This window comes from Acomys russatus, chromosome 13 (assembly GCF_903995435.1).
Source record: "Acomys russatus chromosome 13, mAcoRus1.1, whole genome shotgun sequence".
Lineage (NCBI taxonomy): Eukaryota > Metazoa > Chordata > Mammalia > Rodentia > Muridae > Acomys > Acomys russatus.
The window spans coordinates 51,447,141-51,469,389 of NC_067149.1; the positions used below are offsets into that span (position 1 = coordinate 51,447,141).

Genomic DNA, 22,249 nt, shown 5'->3' on the forward strand with positions numbered 1-22,249 from the left:
CTGTAGGACCGTCACGTCAAAAATCCCCCAATCTATCACACCTCAATTTCCTTACTAGCTGTGGGGACACCCACCTTCCAATCTGCGTCTCATTTACTGCCCTAAGAACACAAAGCAGCTGAGGGACCCGGGTGTGGCGACTCGCCAGGTAATCTCAGCTCTTGGGAGGTTTGAGGGCTTCCTGGACCGTGAGGCCAGCCTGATCTACATACAGAGAAAACTCCCGGACAGTCAGGGTTGCACAATGAAACTCTGTCTTGCAAAAACAAAAAAACCAACCAACCAACCAGCCAAACAACAACAATAAAACTAATTTAAAGAAATCAATACCCCCAACCAGTCTTAGACATTGTTATAATCTTTTATTATGTATCAAATTGTCTTCAATATAACTTACAACCTGATTAAATCTGATAGATACTTTCATCTATTTAAAGGCAAAAAAAAAATTCTTTTTATGTACAATATCTTCTGTCTAGAGTCTGGCAAATATAGTACCTTTCATTGCAGGATTTTTGCTTAACATAACAAACAAAGATAAACAACCCCCCCAAATAATCAAAGCAAAGTGAACCCCCAGATTCCCTCAACTACAAATGCCAGTAATGAACAAAGCATTAAAAAGACAAACACAGAATGACTTTGTTTAGAAATGCATAATGAATACTAATATTAGTGGCAAAAAACCAAACGGCCTGGCAGTCTTCAGGGCCATCGGTCCTGCTCGGGGTTGGGGCAGACTCTAGACCATTTCTCTGCTCCTGCGGATGGCGCAGCACAGGATCATGCTGAAAATCATGCCGAAGATCTGCAAAGACAAGGGGGGGGGGGGGCGGTTTAAGGGGGGGGGGCGCGCGTTCGCCTGAGTGAAAGGGAAAGCGGGCATCATTCATTCCGAGACAAAGACCAGAATACAGCAAGGACGGCCGCACTTGGATTCCGGTAGTTAGCCAGCTGCTGAGATACGCAGCACGGACCATTTTCTCAGAGAACATTCTGGGCGAGGCCCTGAGAATGCAGCATTAGTGTTTCCAACACAACATGCAGGTTAGGACTCTCTCACCCTCTTTCCTTTTTGTGGTGCTGGGAATGAAGGCCTTTGCCCACTCCAGCCAAGTGCCCTACCTCAGTCCCAGTGCTCCTACGTCCAGGTAGTGAAAAGAAAATACTGATGGCACCCACGTGGCCAGGTCAGCCAGGGTTGCATTAGCCGTTGAGCCAATGGCACTTGTAACTGCCCGGGCACAGCCGACTGACAAGTCCTCTGCTTCTCTGGACCACCCATCACTTACCATCACCACAGCGATGCCAATGCCCACTGCTCCAATGACGTGGAACTTGTTGTTGAAGACATCACTGATGGCGTCCGGGCAGGACTGTGGGAGGCAAGCAAGACGGGGTCAGAAACACTCTCACTTTGGGTGTGTACCTCTTCTCTGCTGGTTTGCTCACTTCCGTATCAGGCAGGGAGGCCTGGTGGCCAGCGGGCCAACTGGGATAGTTGCATTTGGGTATCAAAGCTGTCCTGGCTGCTGGCCAGAAGGGGGAAATGCAAGCTATGGGAGGTGGGTACTTGAAACTTGAGAAGACAGACTTCCGAGAAGGGGGAGGTTCGAGGCCTTTTTCCTTCTTTCTGTTTACTTTTATGTGTCTCCATACATGTGTGCACAGCATGTTTGTGCCTGCTGTCTGTGGAGCTCAGAAGAAAGAGGGCATGGGATCCCTGGTTCTGAGAAGCAATGCTGGGAATCGAACCTGGGTCATCTGGAAGAGCAACAAGTGCTCTTACCCCACCCCCCACCCCCTTCCCCACTTTTTCTCTTTTAGAAGTAATGAGGCAGGAACCTGGAGCCTCTCTCACCAGGCATAGGACCCCTTGGGGTCTACTTCCTTGGGGCTTTAGAGTCACTTTTATTATTCTGCTTCTGGATTAGGGAAAACTGACTAAGCAGGAACAGTTTCCAAAGTCTCAGGAGCAGGCATATGTAACCCCACGGGACATGCTTGTTCTTCAAAGTGTGGGACTCAGTGGGCAGCTGTGTGTGGTCCCAGGGGCCTGTAGCTGTGGGGGCTGGGGGGGGGGGGAGGATTTACAACGTATCCGGATCTGGCCTTTGTTTTGCTGCCCCTTGAGGAAAGGCTTCTGGGAAGAGTGCTGCCTAAGCAGTCAGGCAGGGTGCCAGAGGTTTGCTTCTAAGTTTTACCTTATACTGCAAGTTTTCCAGAATGTTCTTTTTGGGGCAGGTGTTCGAGATAAACTGTTCCGCCGCACCACCTACTAGGCCACAGCAGTTCAACTGAAGAGAGAAGGCAGAGATTGGGGGTAGGGGGTGGGTTAAGAGGCATGCCATTCTGGTACAGGAATCCCAGAGTATGGACATGCTGTGGGGATGGGGAAGATGGGGTCACTGGTTTCTACTAGAGAGGACCTACCGCCATGTGGATGGCTTTGAGTGTTTCCCGCTGGAGTTCATCGTTGGCCTTTAACTTATGGTACGTGTCCTTGTAAAATTCCTGGAGTTCCTTAATCACCTGTGAGCGACAGACGAGTCAGCAGCCCTCGAAAGCTTCCTCACAGATACTTTTTCAAGCACTTGGCTAACTGCTTTTCTTGGCACCATCCCTGCTTTAAAGCACCCAGATTACAGGAGTTTGCTGTCTTACCTACCTAAGTTTCTTTTGAGGTGGTAGGTATTTTTGAGGTACTAGGGATCCCTAGCCCCTATCTCTTCTTAAATCTTTTTAAATCAGTTGTATAGTTTTTTGAAAAACAGGAACCTCAGCTGGGTGGTGGTGGTGGTGCACGCCTTTTAATCCTAACACACAGGCAGAGGCAGGCATATCGTTGTGAGTTCAAGGCCAGCCTGGTCTACAAAACAAGTCAAGGATGGTCAAGGCTACACAGAGAAATCCTGTCTTGGGGGAACAAAACAAAACAAAACAAAACAAAACCCCCCACAGCTCCGGTGTGTCCCAGCCTGGCCTACAACTCCTTAGAGTTCACCCTTTCCTTTGCCCAGCTGTTCCCCACTCCTCCCATTCCTCACTGAACTGCCTGACTCAAGGTGTAGGTCCACACTCCCACCCAGTCCAACCTCACCTTTTAAATCTCAAGGCACTTTTGGTTATATATGACCTGGGTGACATTTGTTAGACATCTTTCTCCCACACTAGATGGCAAAGTTCCTGAAAGTGGGGACCGGGAACTTGGATACTTGGGGACCTTGACAGATCCGGTATACTAATTTATAGGTTAGAGGAAAAGGAAGGACTCTTTTCTGATCACAGAAAGCCATGTTGTTCAGAGCAACCTTTCTAGGAGTTGGGGGAAGGGCTACCTAGCTGTGAGTGACAGGCACCAGATGGGCACACACACAAACGGCTTCCAAAAATGAATAATAGTTCTTGAATGTTTACTATGTGTTGGCCACAGTGCAGGCTAAGTCCCTCATGCCCAACCCCAAGGAATGAATATCGTATTCCCACATGGAAACATACTGAATAAAGGGGTGTATTCAGTGAAAAGCCAAGCAAGTGACTAGCCTGGGCCTGTTTTAAATCTCCTTCAACACTCTTTCCAGCTCAGGAAATCAAATCACTGCAGACCCAAGAGTCTTCTGGGAAGCACCTACCTCATCCTTGTGGGTATAGCCCCAGACAGCTGCAGCTATCTCAATGGCGAATATCACCAAGAGGAATCCGAAGAACTAGAAAACATAGGGGCCGCGGTGAGAGGGGCTTCGGCAAGTCAGTCAGCAACACCCAAGAGATGTAGAACAGACAGCATGGGGGTGGCACAAATGAACAGGCAGGAAGAGGGTGACAAAAAAAGCAGAAAGCCCATGGCATTCTGGAGGGAAATGCCGGCCTCAGCTCTCCCCGCCTAAACTAGTATCTGGTGGGTGTTAGTTTGGAGTTGGGCAACAGGAAAACACCACCGCCCACATACGACCCCCCACGGAGAACCAGGAAAACAAAGGCAGTGCATTTACTTTGTGCAGTTTAGGGCGAAAGGGAAACACGTTTTGAAACAAGGAGAGAAGGCAAAAGTATCTGTGGATTGGAGGGGGAAGCAAATGCGGTCTTTGAGAATGGGAGAAACAAAGTCCTGGCATTTAGCTGCCTAAAAGAAGTGATAAGGCCCCCAGAAACTCAGGGGCTGGTTAATGCCTGCCTCCTGGAGCTCCTAGGGCCATGGGCAAGATGGTGATGGAAGCCAGGCAGCTGGAGCTGGGCCTGAGGTGAGGGTACTGGGGAAGCTGAGAAAAGTCTAGCATCCTGGGTGCTCTCCTCACTCTGCCCATTCTGCCTGTCTTGTGCAATGGGCCTGGAGACTTTCTGGGAAAGATAAGACTGGCTCGCTAGTGGATTATAGAAGGAATACTCACCAATCCCAGCATGCACTGGGACTCTTGCACAGCGCCACAGCAGCCCAGGAAACCCACAAGCATCATGAGGGCCCCAGCTCCAATCAGAATGTACACTCCTGAGGGGAGGAGGGAGGAAGTGGACACACGTTTGGAAACATCAGTTTGGAGGCGCAGGCCTCTTCCCCTCCTGCCTCCACCCCAGGGAAAGGGCCCACTCTCTTAACAAAACAGCGTTCTCCATCTCTGCTCTGGGCCCCTCTCCCCCCACCCCAACCCCTGCTCCATCATGTCCACATTCTATCTTAGCCTTGGCTCTCCTACAAAGGGTCAGAGGGCAGGAACCCTCAGATTTCTACTGAGGAGACAACCCATGGTGCAGTCTGTTAGGCTTCTCCCCAGCAGGACATTGCACTTGGACTAATTTACTGACCTCTCAAACTAGAGCTAACTGCCTAGGGTTTGAGAACATGATTCCCTTAGAAATCCTTTCTGCACGCTGCCAGGCACATAACAACCAAGGGCCGGTGCTGGCAAGAGACTCTTGTTCTAGTGCAAAGGATACATGTGTGGCTATCGAATCAGAAGATCCTCGTCTTAGCCCCAACACTACTGCTGCTAACTGCTGGGTGCCCTTTATTAGGGTCTGTTTCTGGGGCCGGAGAGATGGCTCGGTGGTTAAGAACACTTGTTGCTTGTTCACGAGGACCAGATCTCTCTCTCTCTCTCTCTCTCTCTCTCTCTCTCTCTCTCTCTCTCTCTCTCTCTCTCTCTCTCTCTCTCTCTCTCTCTCTCTCTCTCTCACACACACACACACACACACACACACACTCCTTAAATGCCAAGTAATCCCTTCAGCCCACTGAAGAAATCTTATGGTTGGAATGAAGTTACTCAAAATTAAGGCTGGAAGGCTTCACCATGCTAAGGGGAGATTGAGTGCCGCCATGCCAAGTCTTCAATGTGAGGGGGTTAATGGCGAGGAGGTGGAGGGGGCAAAGAGTCTTTAGGTGCTGCCTACACCAAGACAATGCAAATCCCTGGACCTGGAACCACAATGGAGCAGCCCTGGCAACATTTATCCCAGCTCACCATGGCTATGCCCAGGGCGTCCATTGTACAGTGGCACTCTTGAGAAGCCACAGGGACTAACTACCCTTGTGAAGCTCCCTTCTGTCCTAAGTCCCTAGGAAAACCAAGAGAAGTTGTAGTGCATATATCTATCTATCTATCTATCTATCTATATATATATATATAAATAAATAAATATATCTCCTCTGGAGTGCTGAGTTAAATTATAAAGGTGTGTGCCACTATGCCTAGCTAACACACCACTAATTCCAGTCCATGGAGGCAGAAGCAGGCAGATCTCTGTGCATTCCTGGTCGGCCTAGTCTACATGGTGCGTTCCAAGACAGCGACAGCTATGTAGAGAAAGAAAGAAAGAAAGAAAGAAAGAAAAGAAAGAGGGAGGGGCAAGGTTTCTTTTGTTTCTGTGTTTTTGTTTTAATTACGGTTGTTGGGGCTGGGAAATGGCTCAGTAAGAACGTATGCTATGAACCCATGAAGATCTGAGTTTGAGTGCCCAGCACCCACATAAAAAGCCAGGTATGGATGTGTGCCAGCGATGGGAAGCGGAGCCAGTCAGGTCCTGGGAGCCGGCTGGCTAGCTGGCCAGCTGAGCTGAAGGGAGAGCTTCAGGTTTGGTGAGAGGCCCTGTTTCAGTGATTTGGAGAACACACAGAGAAACACCCAGCATTCTTTTTGCTTCCACATGTGAACACATACATTTAAAAGAAATGAGATGATTTGGGACTTGGGGTGGGTGTATACTTACTGCCTGGGAGATGGCAACCGTGCCGTCTCCTGCAACTACTGTGACGTGTGCAATGATGCAGTCCACACACGCACAGCCAGTGCCGGCTGCTGTCAATCTTGATAACATGAGGGCTCGGCAACCATTGCAAAAAGCATGTGGTGATTTTAATGTCCATGATACTCTCTCCCTTATTCTCCCACTGGGGCCAGAGAGACTTCTTCAAATAGGGGCTGAAAAATGGGGGCGGGGTGACCTATGATGCCTTCTCACAATACAGAGCACACTACATGACAAGAACTTTTGGCAGGTACCACAGTGACATCACTGTCCTCCATCTGCAGCACCCAGCATAGGGCTGGGCTTTGCAGGCAGGAGACCGTGGGCCTGGCCTGCAGCTGATGCTCATGGGCAGCACAGAGCCGAGAACACACAGTGGGCATTTGTGCCTCTCTCACCTCCTCCCATCTGCTGTGATGCGAAGTCACGTGAAGTGACTGGCAAACCCCATGGTGTATGAATATGGGTATTGTTTCTGTGCATGCCTGGCCCAGACTGGGCAAGGGGACAAATGCAGCCTGTCCTCAAGTCATCTTCCTAGCCAGTCAAACGTAGCAGGGCCTGAGTTTGGGAGGCAGTGCAGTCCCGTGCATGGATGGCCCCTGAGGAGGAGTGCCAGCTGCCACGGGGACACCCCTGAGTGGGGCAGTTGTACAGTCAGGGTTCCTCACTGTTGCATCAGGGCAAGACGGTGAAGGATGAGGTCACTGCTTTGAGCAGGGCTGAATAAATGGGGAGGTGGTATTAAGAGATCAAAAGGATTTATAAGCACATGAAATAGAATCGAGTACAAGCAAACAGGTGTGGGGTTTGTTTTGTTTTGTTTTGTTTCCTCTCCCTGAGTTCACACTGCAGCCCAGGACTTTGGGCGCCCTGGCTTTGGCCCGAGTGGCTGGGGTTGTCGTGGGCGGAAGAAGAGAATTAGCTCATGTGACAGACCCACTTCAGGAAGAGTTTAAAGTGAGGTGTCTGTTGGCTTTAAGTCTCCCTCAGACAGCTGTGGCTCTGTTAGCCTTAGTCAGGAGAAAGAGCAAACCTGGAAGCAGCCTTTAAGCTATACAGAGGCGCTGCAGGGTCAGAGCTCAAACCAGGGGCTTCCTGAAGGCACGGTGGCAGGGGGTGGGGGTGGGGTGGGGGTGGGGGGTGGGGGGTGCACTATAAGAACTGTCCCCTGCTTGCTTTTGGGAAAGATGCTCATGGCCCCACCCCCCACACTTGTTAGTGAGGGCTGGCAGTGATAAATGACAAACTGCTCCCTTTTATAAAACAACTGAATGTTAGCTTTCTGTGTGACTCATGGAAAAATTTACTCGTCAGAGGGCCTTCAGGATCTCCGTGCTAAATTGCTTAAGGGCTGTTTATTGTACTTCCCCTCCCCAACCCCCACCCCTTGGGCTGACATTATAGGTCTGTTTAAAGGGGGTGGAGGAAGGAGTGGCAATGGCAGTAGCATATGTCAGGGTGTCCTATGCACAGGAATCAGGGTGTCCTGCCCACCTGTGTGCTGGTGCTGGCGAGGACACCGCAGCCTCCCCGCAAGGCCCCAAGTCTATCTCCTCAGCATTTTCCTTCTCCCATTTGTGTGGCAGAGAGCCCCATCTTCTAGGCTCATCTTCACTTGTTTAAGTTAATTATCCCCAAATAGCCATCCCTCTTACTCCCTCCCCTCCCCCGCCCCCCAGCTCATTCTTGTTTTCTGACCCTCCTCGGAGCTGGCTACTCTCATTCAGAAGAGCCTCCTAAGCATTCCGTGTGCTGAGCGTGGGTGTGGGGTGGGTGTAGGTACGTACAGCACGCCAGATTCAGGCGGGGAAAATGAGGCAGCCAGTGGGGAGGCCACCTCACGGAGGACAGTTTACATCCCAGAAGGTCCCAAGGAGGGATGGACACTCATGGCCTCTGGCCAGATCTAAATTCCTCCACCCTGGCCGTCTTGGTTCTACTAGGAGGACATCCAGAAGAAGAGCTGTGGGCCTGGGACCAGGAAAATGTGGTTCTGTGACATGCTTGACATGTTTGTAAGCCTGGGACTGTGTCCTGCTGACAGGATGCATCTGCCAGGGTCTGAACAGGAGAGAAGGCTCATAAGGCTATCAGCTGTTCTGAAGTCTTGCTTCTCTGCCTCCTCACACTCCTTTCTTGACTATGCAAGCTGTGGTCCTCACCCCGGGAAACCTGAAAAGTCAGCTGCACACTCAGGCTGGTTGGTCCTCGGGTGGCCATGTGCAAGGTTAGCCAACACCATAATGCCAGGGCAATCAGCATAGGTATAGCACTCTTAGCCCATGTGTTGGGAGGGCAGTGGTTCACACACAGAGCTAGTCTCATACTCCAGTGAAAAGGGGGACCCAGAGGACAAAGCTTCCTTGGCCCGTGGCTCAGGGACAACAATTTCAGTTTCTCAAAATGTGATGGTCGCCCAGGCAGGACCCAGACCTACATACCACTGGTTCCCTGATGTTCTTTATGTCTTTGGCAGTAGCCCCTTGTCCCTGGAAACAGAATGGATATCTTCAAAACGGAACTCTTAGAAGGCTTGGTGTCACAGGCCTTTAATAACAGCTACTCAAGAGGCTGAGGCAGGAGATTGCAAGTTCAAATCCAGCCTAAGTAAGTTCAAGGGCAGCCTGAACAACTTCGTGAGACCCAGTTTCAAAGTTCTGAGGGAGAAGAGGGCTAGGGATACAGCTCAATGGTGAGAGAGGTACCTAGCATGCTGCAGGCCCTAGGTTCAATCTCCAGGCGCCCCCTCCCCCTGAATAACAAAAACCACCCCAAAACGCTAGCATGGTCCAGTGCAAAAGGGGCTGAGTCCTGACAAAGCTGAGGAGGCGATGGATGCCAGCCCCCCAGTGAGGGACTACTACTGTCTTCTGTGACTCTGCTTTCAATCAGCCTCCGGTCTCTTCAGGAAGGACCACTGACGACCACTCAGACACTGTTATAACTGGCAGGACTAGAATGCCAAGGTTCCCAGAGCTGAGCTCAGACTCCTCCACTCCCTTGTGGTCACTGCTCTCATGCCTCTTTGTTTTGTTTTTGTTTTTTTGTTTGTTTTTGGTCTTTCAGGACAGGGTTTCTCGTTGTAGCCTTGGCCATCCTGGACTCACTTTGTAGACCAGGCTGGCCTCGAACTCACAGTGATCCGCCTGCCTCTGCCTCCTGACTGCTGGGAGTAAAGGCGTGCGCCACCATGCCAGGCTCTCCTGCCTCTTTGTATGGTTTTCTTACATCAGCTGACTAGGGTCACAGGTGCAGAGGGGCTTCTCAGCCTCAATTTGTGTGACCTCAAAAGGCTCAGAGAGCCTTGCCTCGCTCCTGGCAAAGGGGAGCAATGGTCACTTCTTACAAGGGGGGACTCCCCTCGCAACCCAGCACAGGAGGTGGGGTTTATGTCCTAGGGACAGACGCATGGCATGGGCAAGTGTCTGGGCTTTCTAGGCTGTGAGGAGGGAGGGAGGAGGGAGCCACTCACTGTTCCTTGTAGAGTTTCAGGGATGGAACGAACTACTACAGGAAGGGTGCAGACTTGGGAGTGGTTTCCTCCTAGGTCAACAGTGAGAATCTTTCTTCCCACATCTAAAAATAGCCCAAGTCCTGGAGTATGAAAAGACCTACCAGGTGACCAGGGACAGTCAAAAGGACAGAAGGCCTGAGGACACAGGGGGAACAGTGGCACCCTTGCCCAGGAGACCAGCCTGAGGAGGTACCCATTTCCCGTCTATGGACCCATCACCATCCTCAGGGAGTGAGTTCACACACTCCCTCATGTGCTGGGCCAAGGAGTGTGAAGGGGCGAGGTGTGTCCCTTCAGCTCCCTGCTTGCTACACTGTGCAGTATGGCTCTCCACACCCCTCCCTCCCTCTCCTACTCTCTGCCATGGCGTTCCTGTTCAGAACCAAAGCTCTGTTGCTAAAACAAGTCAGGGCACTATGGAAACCTGCTCCCTAAAAACTCAGCTTGTAGTTAAAAGGAAAGAAAGCAAACCCAAAAGGCCAGACCATAAACGATCAAGTGTTCTGTTCCCACTTTCTTTTTAACAATAGGGCAGCACACCCAGCCCTTCTCCACTGACTGCCAATGAATAATAATAAAAGGCAGGAACCGGAGGAGAACTAGACTAGAGAGCCAGGTGCTTGGCCACTCAGAGGCTCCTCCTTCTTCTACCTGATGAAGTCTGGCCCCAGGGAAGAGGGCAAGGGAAGGCTGACTGGAACCCCGGCCCCAGGTCCCTGCAGCCTGCAAGATGATAACCCTGTCACAATGCTTTCTTGTCTTCTGTAAAAATAACTTTGGTGGGTGGAAAGGAAGTGACAACTCATGCTGGGTCTGAAGGCGTGACAGGATCACCCTAAAAATAGAGGTGGGGCTTCCCAAACCAGGCAGAGTGGAACTGAAGGCTGAGGTTACTCAAGCTGGCCGCTGGGTGGGATGGTCGTCGGTGGCATCTCCTCTCATAGAGGCAGAAAAAGGGACTGAATGGAGCCAGGAAGGACCAAGGAACCTGGGGGGGGGGGGGGGGGGGGGGACGACGGGGAGATCCCAAACACACTGAAAGTAGATACCCTTCCCTAAGGCAAAAAAACAGTTTTTCCAAAGGGCACCATTTGTTTTCTCTCCCTTCCACATTCTCTCTATCTCCTTCCCTCTCACCTCTCTGTTTTCTTTCTGTGACTTGCCTGCTTTAGCTCAGCCTCTCTTTTGACCTCCCTCTCAGGGCCTCCTGCAACTCCTCCAACAGAGGTCCTCTACTCCCAACCTCTGAGAATCTTAACTTTGACCATATAACCAGGAAGCTGGTCTGGAGAGCAATAGGAGGGAAATCCCTTCTCTGCCGGCCTCTGCAGAGGCGCGAAGGACAAGGGGTTCTGACTTAGAAGGTTCTGATTCTGGAGAAGCATAGCACGTGAACTGAGGCTCCCAAGCCCTCAGGAGTGATGGCAGCCTCGCCAAGCCTAACACCACACCAGAGAGCGGTCAAGATGGCAAGAAAAGAAACCACAGCAGTCAGATGGAACACACGGACACAGCTACACAGACTCACAAAGCCACCTAACTTGAAAGGGGACAGGGCTGGCTCATGTGAACACCCTCCCCCTCCCCCTCCCAGGCCCAAGTCCCAGGACAGCACTCTCCAGAGCTGGAGTGCCAAGTCCCCCTCTCACCTGTGTAGAAACTGGAATGGTTACTTTCTTGCTCGAAGATGCTCTTGGTCTGAGAGTCGAATCGGAGCCATAGTCCAATGGCAAGCACAGCAATGCCGGCAAGCTGCAAGATACAACACATCAGTTGGCACTCGTTCTGGCTGCCTGGGATAACACACTTAACAAATGCTGAAGAGACTCGCAAAGGACTTTGGCACCATTCTCTCCCTCTGCGCTCCCCAAGTTCGTCTGGCAGTAGCAGGGAGCAGTGGGAAGCGTGTGGTCAAACCCATGTGACAAAATTGTCCGTAAGCCAGGACTAACGACTCCCTAGCAGCACTGCAGTAACTGGGCACGGAATACTATACAGCAGTGAAGATGAACCGTGATGGCTACAAGGCGCTACAAGTATGTCTTACAATGTCCAACAAAATCAGGAAGCCACTGAACCCACACACCAGGACTCCATGTAGTTAAATACCAGTATGCGGTGTAGGATGCATGCAAGTCACAGAAGTGATACACAAAACAAAACAAGGTGGCCGTGGTGGCGCACACCTTTAATCCCAGTGCTCAGGAGGCAGTGACAGGTGGATCACTGTGAGTTCGAGGCCAGCCTGGTCTACAAAGCGAGTCCAGGACCGCCAAGGCTAACACAGAGAAACCCTATCTCGAAAAACCAAAAAATAAAAAAACTAAAAAAATGATCATAAAATGAGTGGTGATCTCCAGGTAGGGGGAAGAACTGGTGTGCAGGGTGAGTAAGTGTTTAAAGTGCTTAACAAGATATTAAATAGATATAGATATATATATATATATATATATATATATATATATATATATATATATATATATACACACACACACACACACACACACACACACACACACACATACATTTATATATATATATACACACACACACATTTTTTTTTTTGTCATGCTGTGTTGCCCAGGTGGGTCTTGAACTGCTGGGCTCTAGCTATTCCATTGCCTCAGTCTCCTGAAAGATCAGGTATACGTCACAAATTTGTGATATTTAAAAATTCAAAAAAAGAAAAACAAAAAACAAAAAACAAAAAAAAAAAACAAACCTTGAGCAATGATAAACACATGCACAAGGGCTCAGAACGCAACGTATCAGAACTACCTCTCTCTTACCAACCCCTGCCCTGGCACTGTGGAAACAGATGCTGTTGGGAGCCTCTGCCAGGCCTCTTCCCCCTCCCCCCACCTCCCCCACCCCAGCATCAGCTGATCTGTCATCACCAGTACCAGGACTTGCTGGGGAGTGACCCAGCCCTCCAGGGTAGTGGCCGGCTGATTGTGGGAAACAGACCTGGGTTTGCTGGTCTGCCCATCCTACCAGAGACACTTATGTCACCACCTTGCTTTTTTGGGGGATCTTGGTCCTTTGCCCTAGGAGCTGTGAGCATCTCTGGTGTGGACAGTGCCGCCTGCCCCCCACCCTTCTGTCCTTTCTTACCTACTTTACCAATGATGTGGCAATTGGATTGGGTGTATTGAGTGCCAAGTGCACATGGTGACAACCGGCCGGGCCACCGGGATGTCAGCCTATAGAAAGCACCTGGCCTGTACCCACAGAGGTATACGCTGGTTCGATCCCATCGCATACACAGAGTTCCCACAATGTGGGCTGTGTTTCCTGGCTTACAGTCCTGCCGCTTCAGCCTTCCCATGTGCACACAGGAATGGTGGATGTGGCCTGCCTGTGCTTTGCTGTTTTGCCCAGAGAATAAAGGAGCTTACATTAGAACTACATTAGGAGGAGGCAGCCCGACTTTCTCAGCACAAGGTCACATGACCCAGCACCCTCTGTTCTGTGGGTGGTCACCTAGCATCTTCCCGCTAAGTATCAGGAGTTCCAGGGGCAGGAGGGTGAGTGCTCTCATGCTGGGCCAGGCTAGCTGATCTCCTCTAATGGAGTGCTCCTGACCAGGGCTGAGGGAGCCAGGGCTCAGCCGGCCCCAGGCTAGGCTCTAGTTCACTATCAGGAAATGATTTGCACACATAACTGATAATACTTATCTACCTTGGGCCACAATTTTTTTTTCAATGGTAAAAAGGGGTGGAAAAACCAACAAATCCGGTTTAGAAAACGGGAACTTGACAAGAAAGGAAAAAAACCTCAGCTCCTAGCTGTGGGCTTCACCCCACACCCAGCCTAGTGTCACCCTGCTGGTCTGTCCACACCACAGTGCTTCAGTCTCACCAGTGTTGCACGGGCCTAATGTCACCCTGCTGGGCTGTCCACACCACAATGCTACCTAAGAAGGAAGAAGCAAGTGCGGATGGCTGCAGAGACTTAGAAAATGTCACCAAACCCCAGACTTTTTTGTTGAGTCACCAGGGAGGAAGAAGGCTCAAGAAGAGCAGACAACAGGCTGACTGAGGGACGATGGGATGGTATGTGAACACTTGATCAGGGGTATGAGCCAGTTGCCGCCCTTGTCTGTTTAGTCTTCTTGTTTTGTTTTGAAACGCGGCCTCACTTTTTTAGCTCTGGCTGTTTTGGAACTCACTTGGTAGGCCAGGCTGGCCCCTGCCCCGGGGGCTGGGACTAAGGGCACACAGGGCGTGCACTCCCAGGCCCAGCTCTTGTTCGGTTGGGAGACAGGTTTCCCACTGTGCAGCCTGGCTTGTGAGGACCTTGCTGTGTGGACCAGGCTTGGTTTTGAACCTACTCCTGCCTTCTAAGAGCTGGGGTTCCAGGTTATTTATTTGCTGCCATTTTTGTTGATCTCTGGTGCTGAGTGGCCGGAAGGGGATGTGGTGTAAGTCATTAGCTGTCTTGTTCTTTGTAAAAAGAACAAGCTCCAGTTGGCTAGGTCAGCTGCGGGTGGTGGGGCTGTGGAACCTCAGGAAACATTGCTTAAGGAGCTCAGAATTCTTTCCCGGGGGAGCTTGCTTCTGGTGGCAATGGTTGGGGTACCTCCTTTGCCCATTTCTGGCTCTGAATTATGGGAAAAGCTAAATGAAGAACCAGGCAGCTTTAAGCTTTAGGGAAGGAAGCATTATGTCAGTCAATCACCAAGGTCAAGAAGGAGTGGCCTCCGCAGTTTCCTGTGCCGCAGGTGTCTGTGCTGCTGAAGGTGTGCAGGCTTTTTGCTGGACACGATTCCCTCAGCAATGCCATACAGCGCTTGCACTGGTTAGGGGATACGTGCAGGTTCATGGTCATGGAATATGTATTTACGGCATCCTTGGATCCGGCGTCTGCAGAGGTAGGGGTGGGGGCAAGAGCTCCTGGGTAAGGGTTGGAGCAGGAGTTCCTGCAATGTCTACCCTGGAGACAGCAGGGAATGGGCTGACTACGCATCATCTGTGTGGCAAAGAGTTTGACTCCCCAAGCTCCTGCCCCAGGACTTCCCTTCCCCCATGGTCTGTGTATCCTCCAACTGGGGCCAAAACGAACCCTTTCTCTCGAGCTTTTTTTTTTTTTGTTGGCATTTTATCACAAGAAAACAAAAACAAAACCCAAACTAACTTAAGTTTCCTTCCAGGCCAACTATCTGACATGTTAGCAGTCAGGTCAGTCACAAAACGGCCCAGGCCACTGCTGTAGTGTCCATCAGCACATGACCTGGGCAGGTTTGATGCAGATACTCTGACAGGCCCATCACCAGCTGGAGGGGGTGGCAGTCCAGAGGCAGGCGGCTGCACTCCCAGCCAGAGGCCCTGCCTACAGTTGGCCTCATTACCTTTTTGTTTCCAACAAAAGCCAAATGGAAACAGGCTGGTTTTGCTGCGAAAAGCTCCTTTGCCATCTGGCTCCAAATGGTTCCATCCATGTGACAGTGAAGGAAAAAAGGAGTTTCTTCCATTGTTTCACTGGGGCTTGCTTTGTTTTTGTCACTCACATAATTTTTTTAAAAATAGTATTATAAGATGGACAAGAAAAACCTAAGCTATATACAATGTAGAAAGAACTTAAAACTCGAAATTTTCTTCTCACTCTTGTTTTTGTTTTTAAACTTGTGTGTGTGTGTGTGTGTGTGTGTGTGTGTGTGTACACTTTCCTGTATGCTATGGCACACATGTGGCGGTCAGAGGACAACCTGCATTCCATCTTCTGTCAGGCTCTCTTACTTACTGCTATGGAACCACAGCTTCCGGGAGCTTCTGTGGCTTCGCTTCTCTACCTCCCATCTCCCAGTGCTGTCACACCTGGCTTTCCGTGCTTCTGGGGACCGAATTCAGGTCATCAGGCTTATTGGCAAAGCACTTAAACCACAGAGCATGTCCCCCGTCCTATGTTTTCTGTCCTGGTTTTCCAGACAAAGTTCCATTATGTGGTCCAGCCTAGCCTGGAACTCTCCTCTGTCCTCCTTCAGCCTCCTCGGTGCAAGGTGATCATGGGTGAGACCCTGGACCAGAAAGGACACTAGTGGAAGCAAGCATTGAACTGGCAACAGTAATGTGGCAAAGCTAGGTGCGGTGATGCAAACCTGTACTCTCAAGAGCTTGGGAGGCTGGGATAGGAAGGCAAGTTTCAGGCTCCATAGTGAGTTCCAGGTTAGCCTGTGTTCTGTTGTGAACCCTTACTTCACAAAAACTCCCCCTTTCTAGCCGGGCACTGTGGTGCACGCCTTTAATACCAGCACTCTGGGAGGCAGAGGCAGGTGGATCTCTGTGACTTCAAAGCCAGTCTGATGTACAAAGTGAGTCCAGGATGGCCAAGGCTACACAGGGAAACCCTGTCTCGAAAAACCAAAAACCAGCCGGGTGGTGGTGGCACATGCCTTCAATCCCAGCACTCAGGAGGCAGAGGCAGGCAGATCGCTGTGAGTTTGAGGCCAGCCTGGTCTACAGAACGAGTTCCAGGACAGCCAAGGATACAGAGAAACCCTCTCTCAAAAAAACCAAAACAACAACAAAACAAAAACTAAAACAAACAAACAAAAAAGAAAACAACAAAAAAAACCAAACCAACCAAACCTAAACAAACAAACAAAAAACCCAAAACTAAAAACAAAACCAAAAAACCCTCCCGCAATCTCAAATAAATCCTAAACAAGAAGCTATTAATGCTGTGATAGCCGAAACATGGACCTGTATGACACAACAGAAGCCAGTGAAGGCTGCTCTCCCAATCTTGGCAATTGCCTCTGTAGGTCTAAGAAGCCGCTACCGCTGCCGCCTGCCTGTCTCTCCCCCACAAAGCTTCCAGCCCCTTCCAGGACTGCTAGGCTAATTAGTTTCTTTACTGCCTCTGTGATTCTGTCTCTGGCAACACCACCCTGGCAGGTCTCTCAACCCTTAAAAACACACACACACACACACACACACACACACACAAGAAAGAGCAAAAATGGAAAGCTAAACTCTTTTTAACTTCGCTCCTCGACACTGTCCCTTCAGTCCTGAGTCTTCACAGACAGGCAATTGTCCCGACCTGGCAATTGTCCCTACCTGCTGCAGATGCCAAGGAATCCAGGCTCCTCTTCCTTTAATGGAGTCTCAGTTTCCTCCACTCAGCCCTGGGGAATTCCTGCCTCTGTGCACCCAAGTCTCTCCTGAAATGCAGCCCTGGCCACTTAGACTGCTTTCACTCCAGCACACTTACCACACACACACACCTGGGCGCATGCTCCTTGAGGCCAGACTGCCATCTTTAGTCCTTTTTCATATCACACCATTCCCCACCCAGCCATGCCTTGGACACATCGTCCAATGAGACACTGGGAAGCTCTTTCCTGATATTTCACAACAGATGAAGCTGGGCCCAGCGGCTCCGGCCTGTGACCCTAGCATTAAGGGGCCTGGGACCCAGTTGGGGTGGTGATGTGGACTTTAATCCCAGCACCTAGAAGGCAGAGGCAGGCAGAGCTCTTTGAGTTTAAGGCCAGCCTGGTCTATATAGTGAATTCTAGGCCAATCTGGGATATATAGTGAGTAACTGTCTCTCCCCCCCACTTCCTATTTAAAAAAAAAAAAGGTTCGGTGGATCACATCTATAATTCTAGCATTTAGGAGGCTGAAGCAAGATGATCTTTGAGGCCACCCTGGATGGCAGTGTAGTGTAAAATCCTGACCTAAAGCCAAAACACAGTATCTCCTGTGCTAGGGCACTTGCCTCCCATCTGTGTGTAAGGGCCTGGATGAGATGTGGGGCCGATCCTTAAGATGTCTTTTCCCCCTTCAACAGGATCTCTCTACACAGAGCTGGGTTCTTCTCTCATTTTCAGTCCTCCCGTGTTTCCCAAGGGCTAGGGTTACAGGCATGTACCACCACGCCCGGCTCTTCTAAAGCCTTTTGAGAAGCCAAGTTTCTGCAAAGCGCTCGCTCTGCCTCTCTTCTCTGTAGCCCTGCCCTTCACGACGGCCAGTCATACACTCCAGGTGAACACACAGGTAACCTGGCCATGTAAGGCGTAAGCCAATTTCAGAGTCACACATTGCCCCCTTTCCCTTTCCCTTTCTGGTGTTAAGGCTGGGACTGAGGCCTTGGACTTGTGAGGCGAGCCCGCCATCACTGTACCGCATTCCAGCTCACTCCTGTTTTCTATGATCCACAACAAGGGCAGCAGCTAGGGTTTCAGTGAGTCACATCGAAATCTCACTATGGGGGGGGGGGGCAGTCTCACCCTGAAACATGACCTGCAGCCACTGGAAATGCCTCCAATTCCAAAGGACGACTTAAAAAAAAAAATCTTAAGAGTTTTAATAGAGCTCAGAGGTACCTGGCTGCTCAGTTGTTCTCGGCCAAGCTTGCAAAACTGGATCGAGCCGGAACCTGTGGAGGTATGCACCCAATGGGGGAAGGGGAAGCGACAGAAACTTTTCAAGTGGGTGGGCAGATGGACAAGGAGGCTAGCAACTGCATCTGGTCCCTCATGTGGGAGGTGGCATGTGACCCCATGGGACAGATCCCAATCAAAACACACTGCATGTTCTGGGCAGGGCCATCTCTTATACTGTGGCTTGACTGGCCATTAACTTTTTTCTTTTCTTTTCTTTTCTTTTCTTTTTTGAGACAGGGTTTCTCTGTGACTAACTTTGTAGACCAGGCTGGCCTCGAACTCACAATGATCCGCCTGCCTCTGCCTCCCCAGTGCTGGGACTAAAGGCGTGCGCCATCACGCCTGACTTACTTTTTCTTTTTTTTCCTAAAGGACAAAATGCTTCTCATGCTCTGTCCAGTCGGGGTTAGAGAGTCCAGAAAATAGGGAGCCCAGGGAGCTCACAGACTGTTGGGCTTTCTTTGTATTTGGCAGAGGCGGGGCAGGGATAAGGGCGGCCAGGGTGGGGTGGGGGTTGAAAGAGGATTTCATGTGGCCTACTCATAGACTTCTTTCTGTAGCTATGGATGACCTTGAACTTCAGAGCTGGCTGTTTCTACCTCCCAAGTACTGAGACTGCAGGTGTGTCCCAGTACTGGTTTATACGGTACTGGGGATTGAACTTATGGCCTTGTGCACATCAGGAAAGCCTTCTACCAGCCAACTCGGCTACACGTCCAGCCCACTCTGCGTGGACTTACGCCTCATCTGCCATATTGGGAGGGACTGAGGTGGGTGGTGGGGAGTGATGGGGTGAGGGGAGGGTTTTCTTTCCTACTTCCTGTTGTCCTTCTGGAAAACCAACTCATGTTTCATCGGAGGATGATGGCAACAATATAAAGAGTAGCAAACAAGAAGCAGGAAGCCCTATAGCCGCCATCTGTCACCTGCATGACCGAGCCACTAGTTTCTGGCTATACGCGGGGGTGGGGGAGTGTATGACAGAATCACCTGGGGAATTCTAAGCATGCGTTTGTCCTGGCCCCACCAAGGATTCCAGGTGACGTGACTGCACACCTCCGTTGAGAAGGACTCCATGTGCTTCTGCCACTGCCTCCAGGAGCTCCTGCATCAAGCACTTTCCTCAGCGTTTAAGAGTCCTCATTTCCACTTAACCTTTGACCCTTCCGGTAAGACAGGCTTGCTGTGGCTCAGGGAAAACAGATGTAGGTTGGCCTCCAACTTGTGGTGGGCTTCCCACCTCAGCCTCCTGTGTGGTGCTGGGCTTGCAGGCATGCACCACACAACTGGTTCATTTGTTTAAACATGCATGCACGTATGTGCGCACACATTATTGTTTCACTTTCAGCATAGGTTAAAGATGATGAAGGTTAAAGAAGTACACACACACACACACACACACACACAAACAAAAATCACTCTGGAAACTGTAGGTTGTGGCAGCCACCCAGTTTCTGTAGTGGGGAAAAAAATGGTAGTAACAACAACACTAATACACCTTGAGAAAGACAAGTGGGGCGATTCAGAGGCACTCGTGGGCCTCACATGCCCTCCCGTGATCTGAGAAGGCGGCTGGCAGGAGCCGGATAATTTGGAACATCAGGCTTCTGTTTTCTGAGACTGTGTGTCTTGGGTGGTGGAGACAGACGGATACATTTACCTTTCCCATACCCACAAAATGCTTGCCAGGGCCCAGGACTGGAATGGCAGAAGTGAGGTGGGAGGGGAGGCTGGGGAGGTATGCTCAGACCCTAGGCTATGTATGGCCTCTCCTGGCCTCCAGAAATGGGCAAGAGCAGGGAGGGAGGGCTCTCCCTGGCTGGCACGGCAAAGGGCACCAGCTCTTTACTCTTTCCCTCAGCAGCTGCTCATAAGCTCTGCTTTATGCTTTTGTTTGAACCTGTCCGCACAGTTGCTTGCACTGTGCAGGAAGTCAGGAGCAGACCAGAGAGCAACTTCTGTCATCAGCTGTTTCCCAGGCCCTAGAATATCAGTTAAGCTTGAAGAGAGCCACCGAGGCGAAGATAAGACGCTCTGTGACCACAGGCTTCAACATTCAAAAGCGAGTCAGGCCACCCGGATGGACCCGTGGGCTCTGGGCCTCACCCATCCCCATGGCAACCTCCCTGCCAGCAAATGCCAAGCCCGAGATGGGCCGAGTTGCTAGTGAGGAGGCTGGGTCAGGCAATGCCAGCAAGAACACCCAGGATCCCCAGTTGCAGCCTCTTCTAACCCTCACCTTGTCCCATCCAGCCCCCCTCCCCCCAGGCTGGAACTATTGGCTGTGGGAGGGCAAGCAGGTAGGCAGTGCCAGAGGGAGGGGCCTTCCCACACCCAGGCCCCACCCCTCAATTATGAACAAAAACTTGGGTCCATACTTCATGGCTGCCTTTCCTTGAGGATCACAAACTATTGGCTTTTGGCAAAGTTTAAAGAGCACAGGAGGAACTGGAGTTTAACAGAAGGACTGGAGGTGGTGGTGGTAGAGGGAGGGGGTTCGGGCCAAGTCTCGGGACTTCTGGTCGGTCTCTCAGCTTCTACCAAGTGGGCAGCATTCACATCTACAGCAAACCCCTGGGGACCCTGTCACCAGCCCCACAGTTCTCAAAGGGTGGTCCCCAGAACCTGTCAGACGCTGCGCACCTGGCTGCTCCCTCCTAGACCTGATGAAAACTTGGTAGGGGTGGGGGTTACCGGGGAGCCTGTGTTTGGTCACATGCCCTGGGTAACTCTGACACTTTCACGCTCACAATCACTACCCTGGGCTTTTGTTTAAATACTGCACACGAAGGAAGGCTTTCTCTGGACTTGTGAGCCCTGAGGAGAGCTTTTCCCCACACCCTCTCTCAAACACCAAGGGAGGGAGGGGTGTGATTTCCTGGGCTGACGTTCTGTGTCTGTGGGAGGTGAGCTTGTGGCCTCAGCTGAAAGGAGCAAGGCTGCTTCCCCACTGGGCACAGACACTAAGAGTGGGCTCCCGTACTCTAACCAACTCAACCACGAAGCCACAGGAAGTCCACTTGGACGGCTAGCTGGTGCCAGTGGAAGCCGGGTTAGGGACACGAAGACTGAGAGGCAGGCACCCTGGCTGGGCAGCTCCACACTGAATGATCAAGGCTAGGAAGCTAGGGCAAAAGGCTCAAGCTGGAACCTGCATTTGGCACCCAGAGGTGCATTTGCAGCTTTACCCTAGTTATTCTCCAGTGACTCAGAGAAGTTGTAAGAGGCTCCCACGGCCAGCCAGGGCTGAACTTTGGTGAAAACTACACCCCGCTTTTCCTGGGCCAAGCTGCTACTATGCTTGAACACAGACTCCCTCTTCACACTACCCCAGACTCTTAAAGCGATTTTTCCCTTTCTATTTTTAAACAAGAAAAACAGAGAAACTCTTGTCAGGTTTTAGGTGTCTAGCACCAACAGTCTCTGGCAGGGTTTCCTGCCAGGGCAGGTGAGGGGACTAACAATAACAGAGGCGCTCATTATCTATGAGGACCAGCGTGTGGTGGGGTGTGGTTTAGCATGTTAGCACCTTTCTTTTATACATGACTAGGGATCCTCAGTGAGGTTAAGCAACTCTCATGGATCACAGCCAGGACAGGAAGGGCTCAAACTGAACCAGGATCACAGAGATTAAAACTCTACTTCAGAGAACTGCCCAGGGAGGCCTGGGAATCCCCAAGTCAGGGACGGGCAGCCTGGACAGGTTCGACGTGGAAAAATACTCCAGTTTAAACTTTAATTTAGTAACAAAGGTTTCCCCTTCTTGTCAGCCGCCTGGAGAGGGAGGGCAGAGGCTGGCTCTTCCCTTGGGTTCCTTGTGAGGCAGAACTGGCCGTGTGTGGTCCCTGGAAACAGTGCTTCAGGGAGCCCCATCCAGGTGCCCCTAACCCTGATGTCTGGATCTGGCTTTATACCCTCTAGGATCTGGCTTCTGGGGAGGAGGGGGTCCTTGTTGTCCAGAAGATTCTAGATAAAAGATTCAACCCTTTTTTGGGAAATATAGGAGGGAGAGGAGCTGAAGTCTAACTCCTGGTTTAGGGCAAAGTAAGATTGCCCCTCCCTGCCTCCCCCCCACCTGCCCCTCCTTCCTTTCACTC

The 22,249-nt window shown here is 50.9% G+C and overlaps 1 protein-coding gene across 1 annotated transcript in view; it reads right to left on the minus strand.

The window, feature by feature from the left end:
- Positions 1 to 342: 342 nt before the first annotated feature.
- Positions 343 to 22,249, minus strand: part of Cd9 (CD9 molecule) — a 32,525-nt gene continuing 10,618 nt past the window's right edge. The window contains exons 2-8 of the mRNA XM_051155404.1: positions 11,410 to 11,512; positions 4,389 to 4,486; positions 3,633 to 3,707; positions 2,434 to 2,532; positions 2,205 to 2,297; positions 1,293 to 1,376; positions 343 to 808 (exon numbers count right to left, since the gene is read on the minus strand). Coding sequence (XP_051011361.1) covers positions 743 to 808; positions 1,293 to 1,376; positions 2,205 to 2,297; positions 2,434 to 2,532; positions 3,633 to 3,707; positions 4,389 to 4,486; positions 11,410 to 11,512 — 618 coding nt within the window. The 3' untranslated portion in view covers positions 343 to 742. The remainder of the gene's footprint in view (positions 809 to 1,292; positions 1,377 to 2,204; positions 2,298 to 2,433; positions 2,533 to 3,632; positions 3,708 to 4,388; positions 4,487 to 11,409; positions 11,513 to 22,249) is intronic.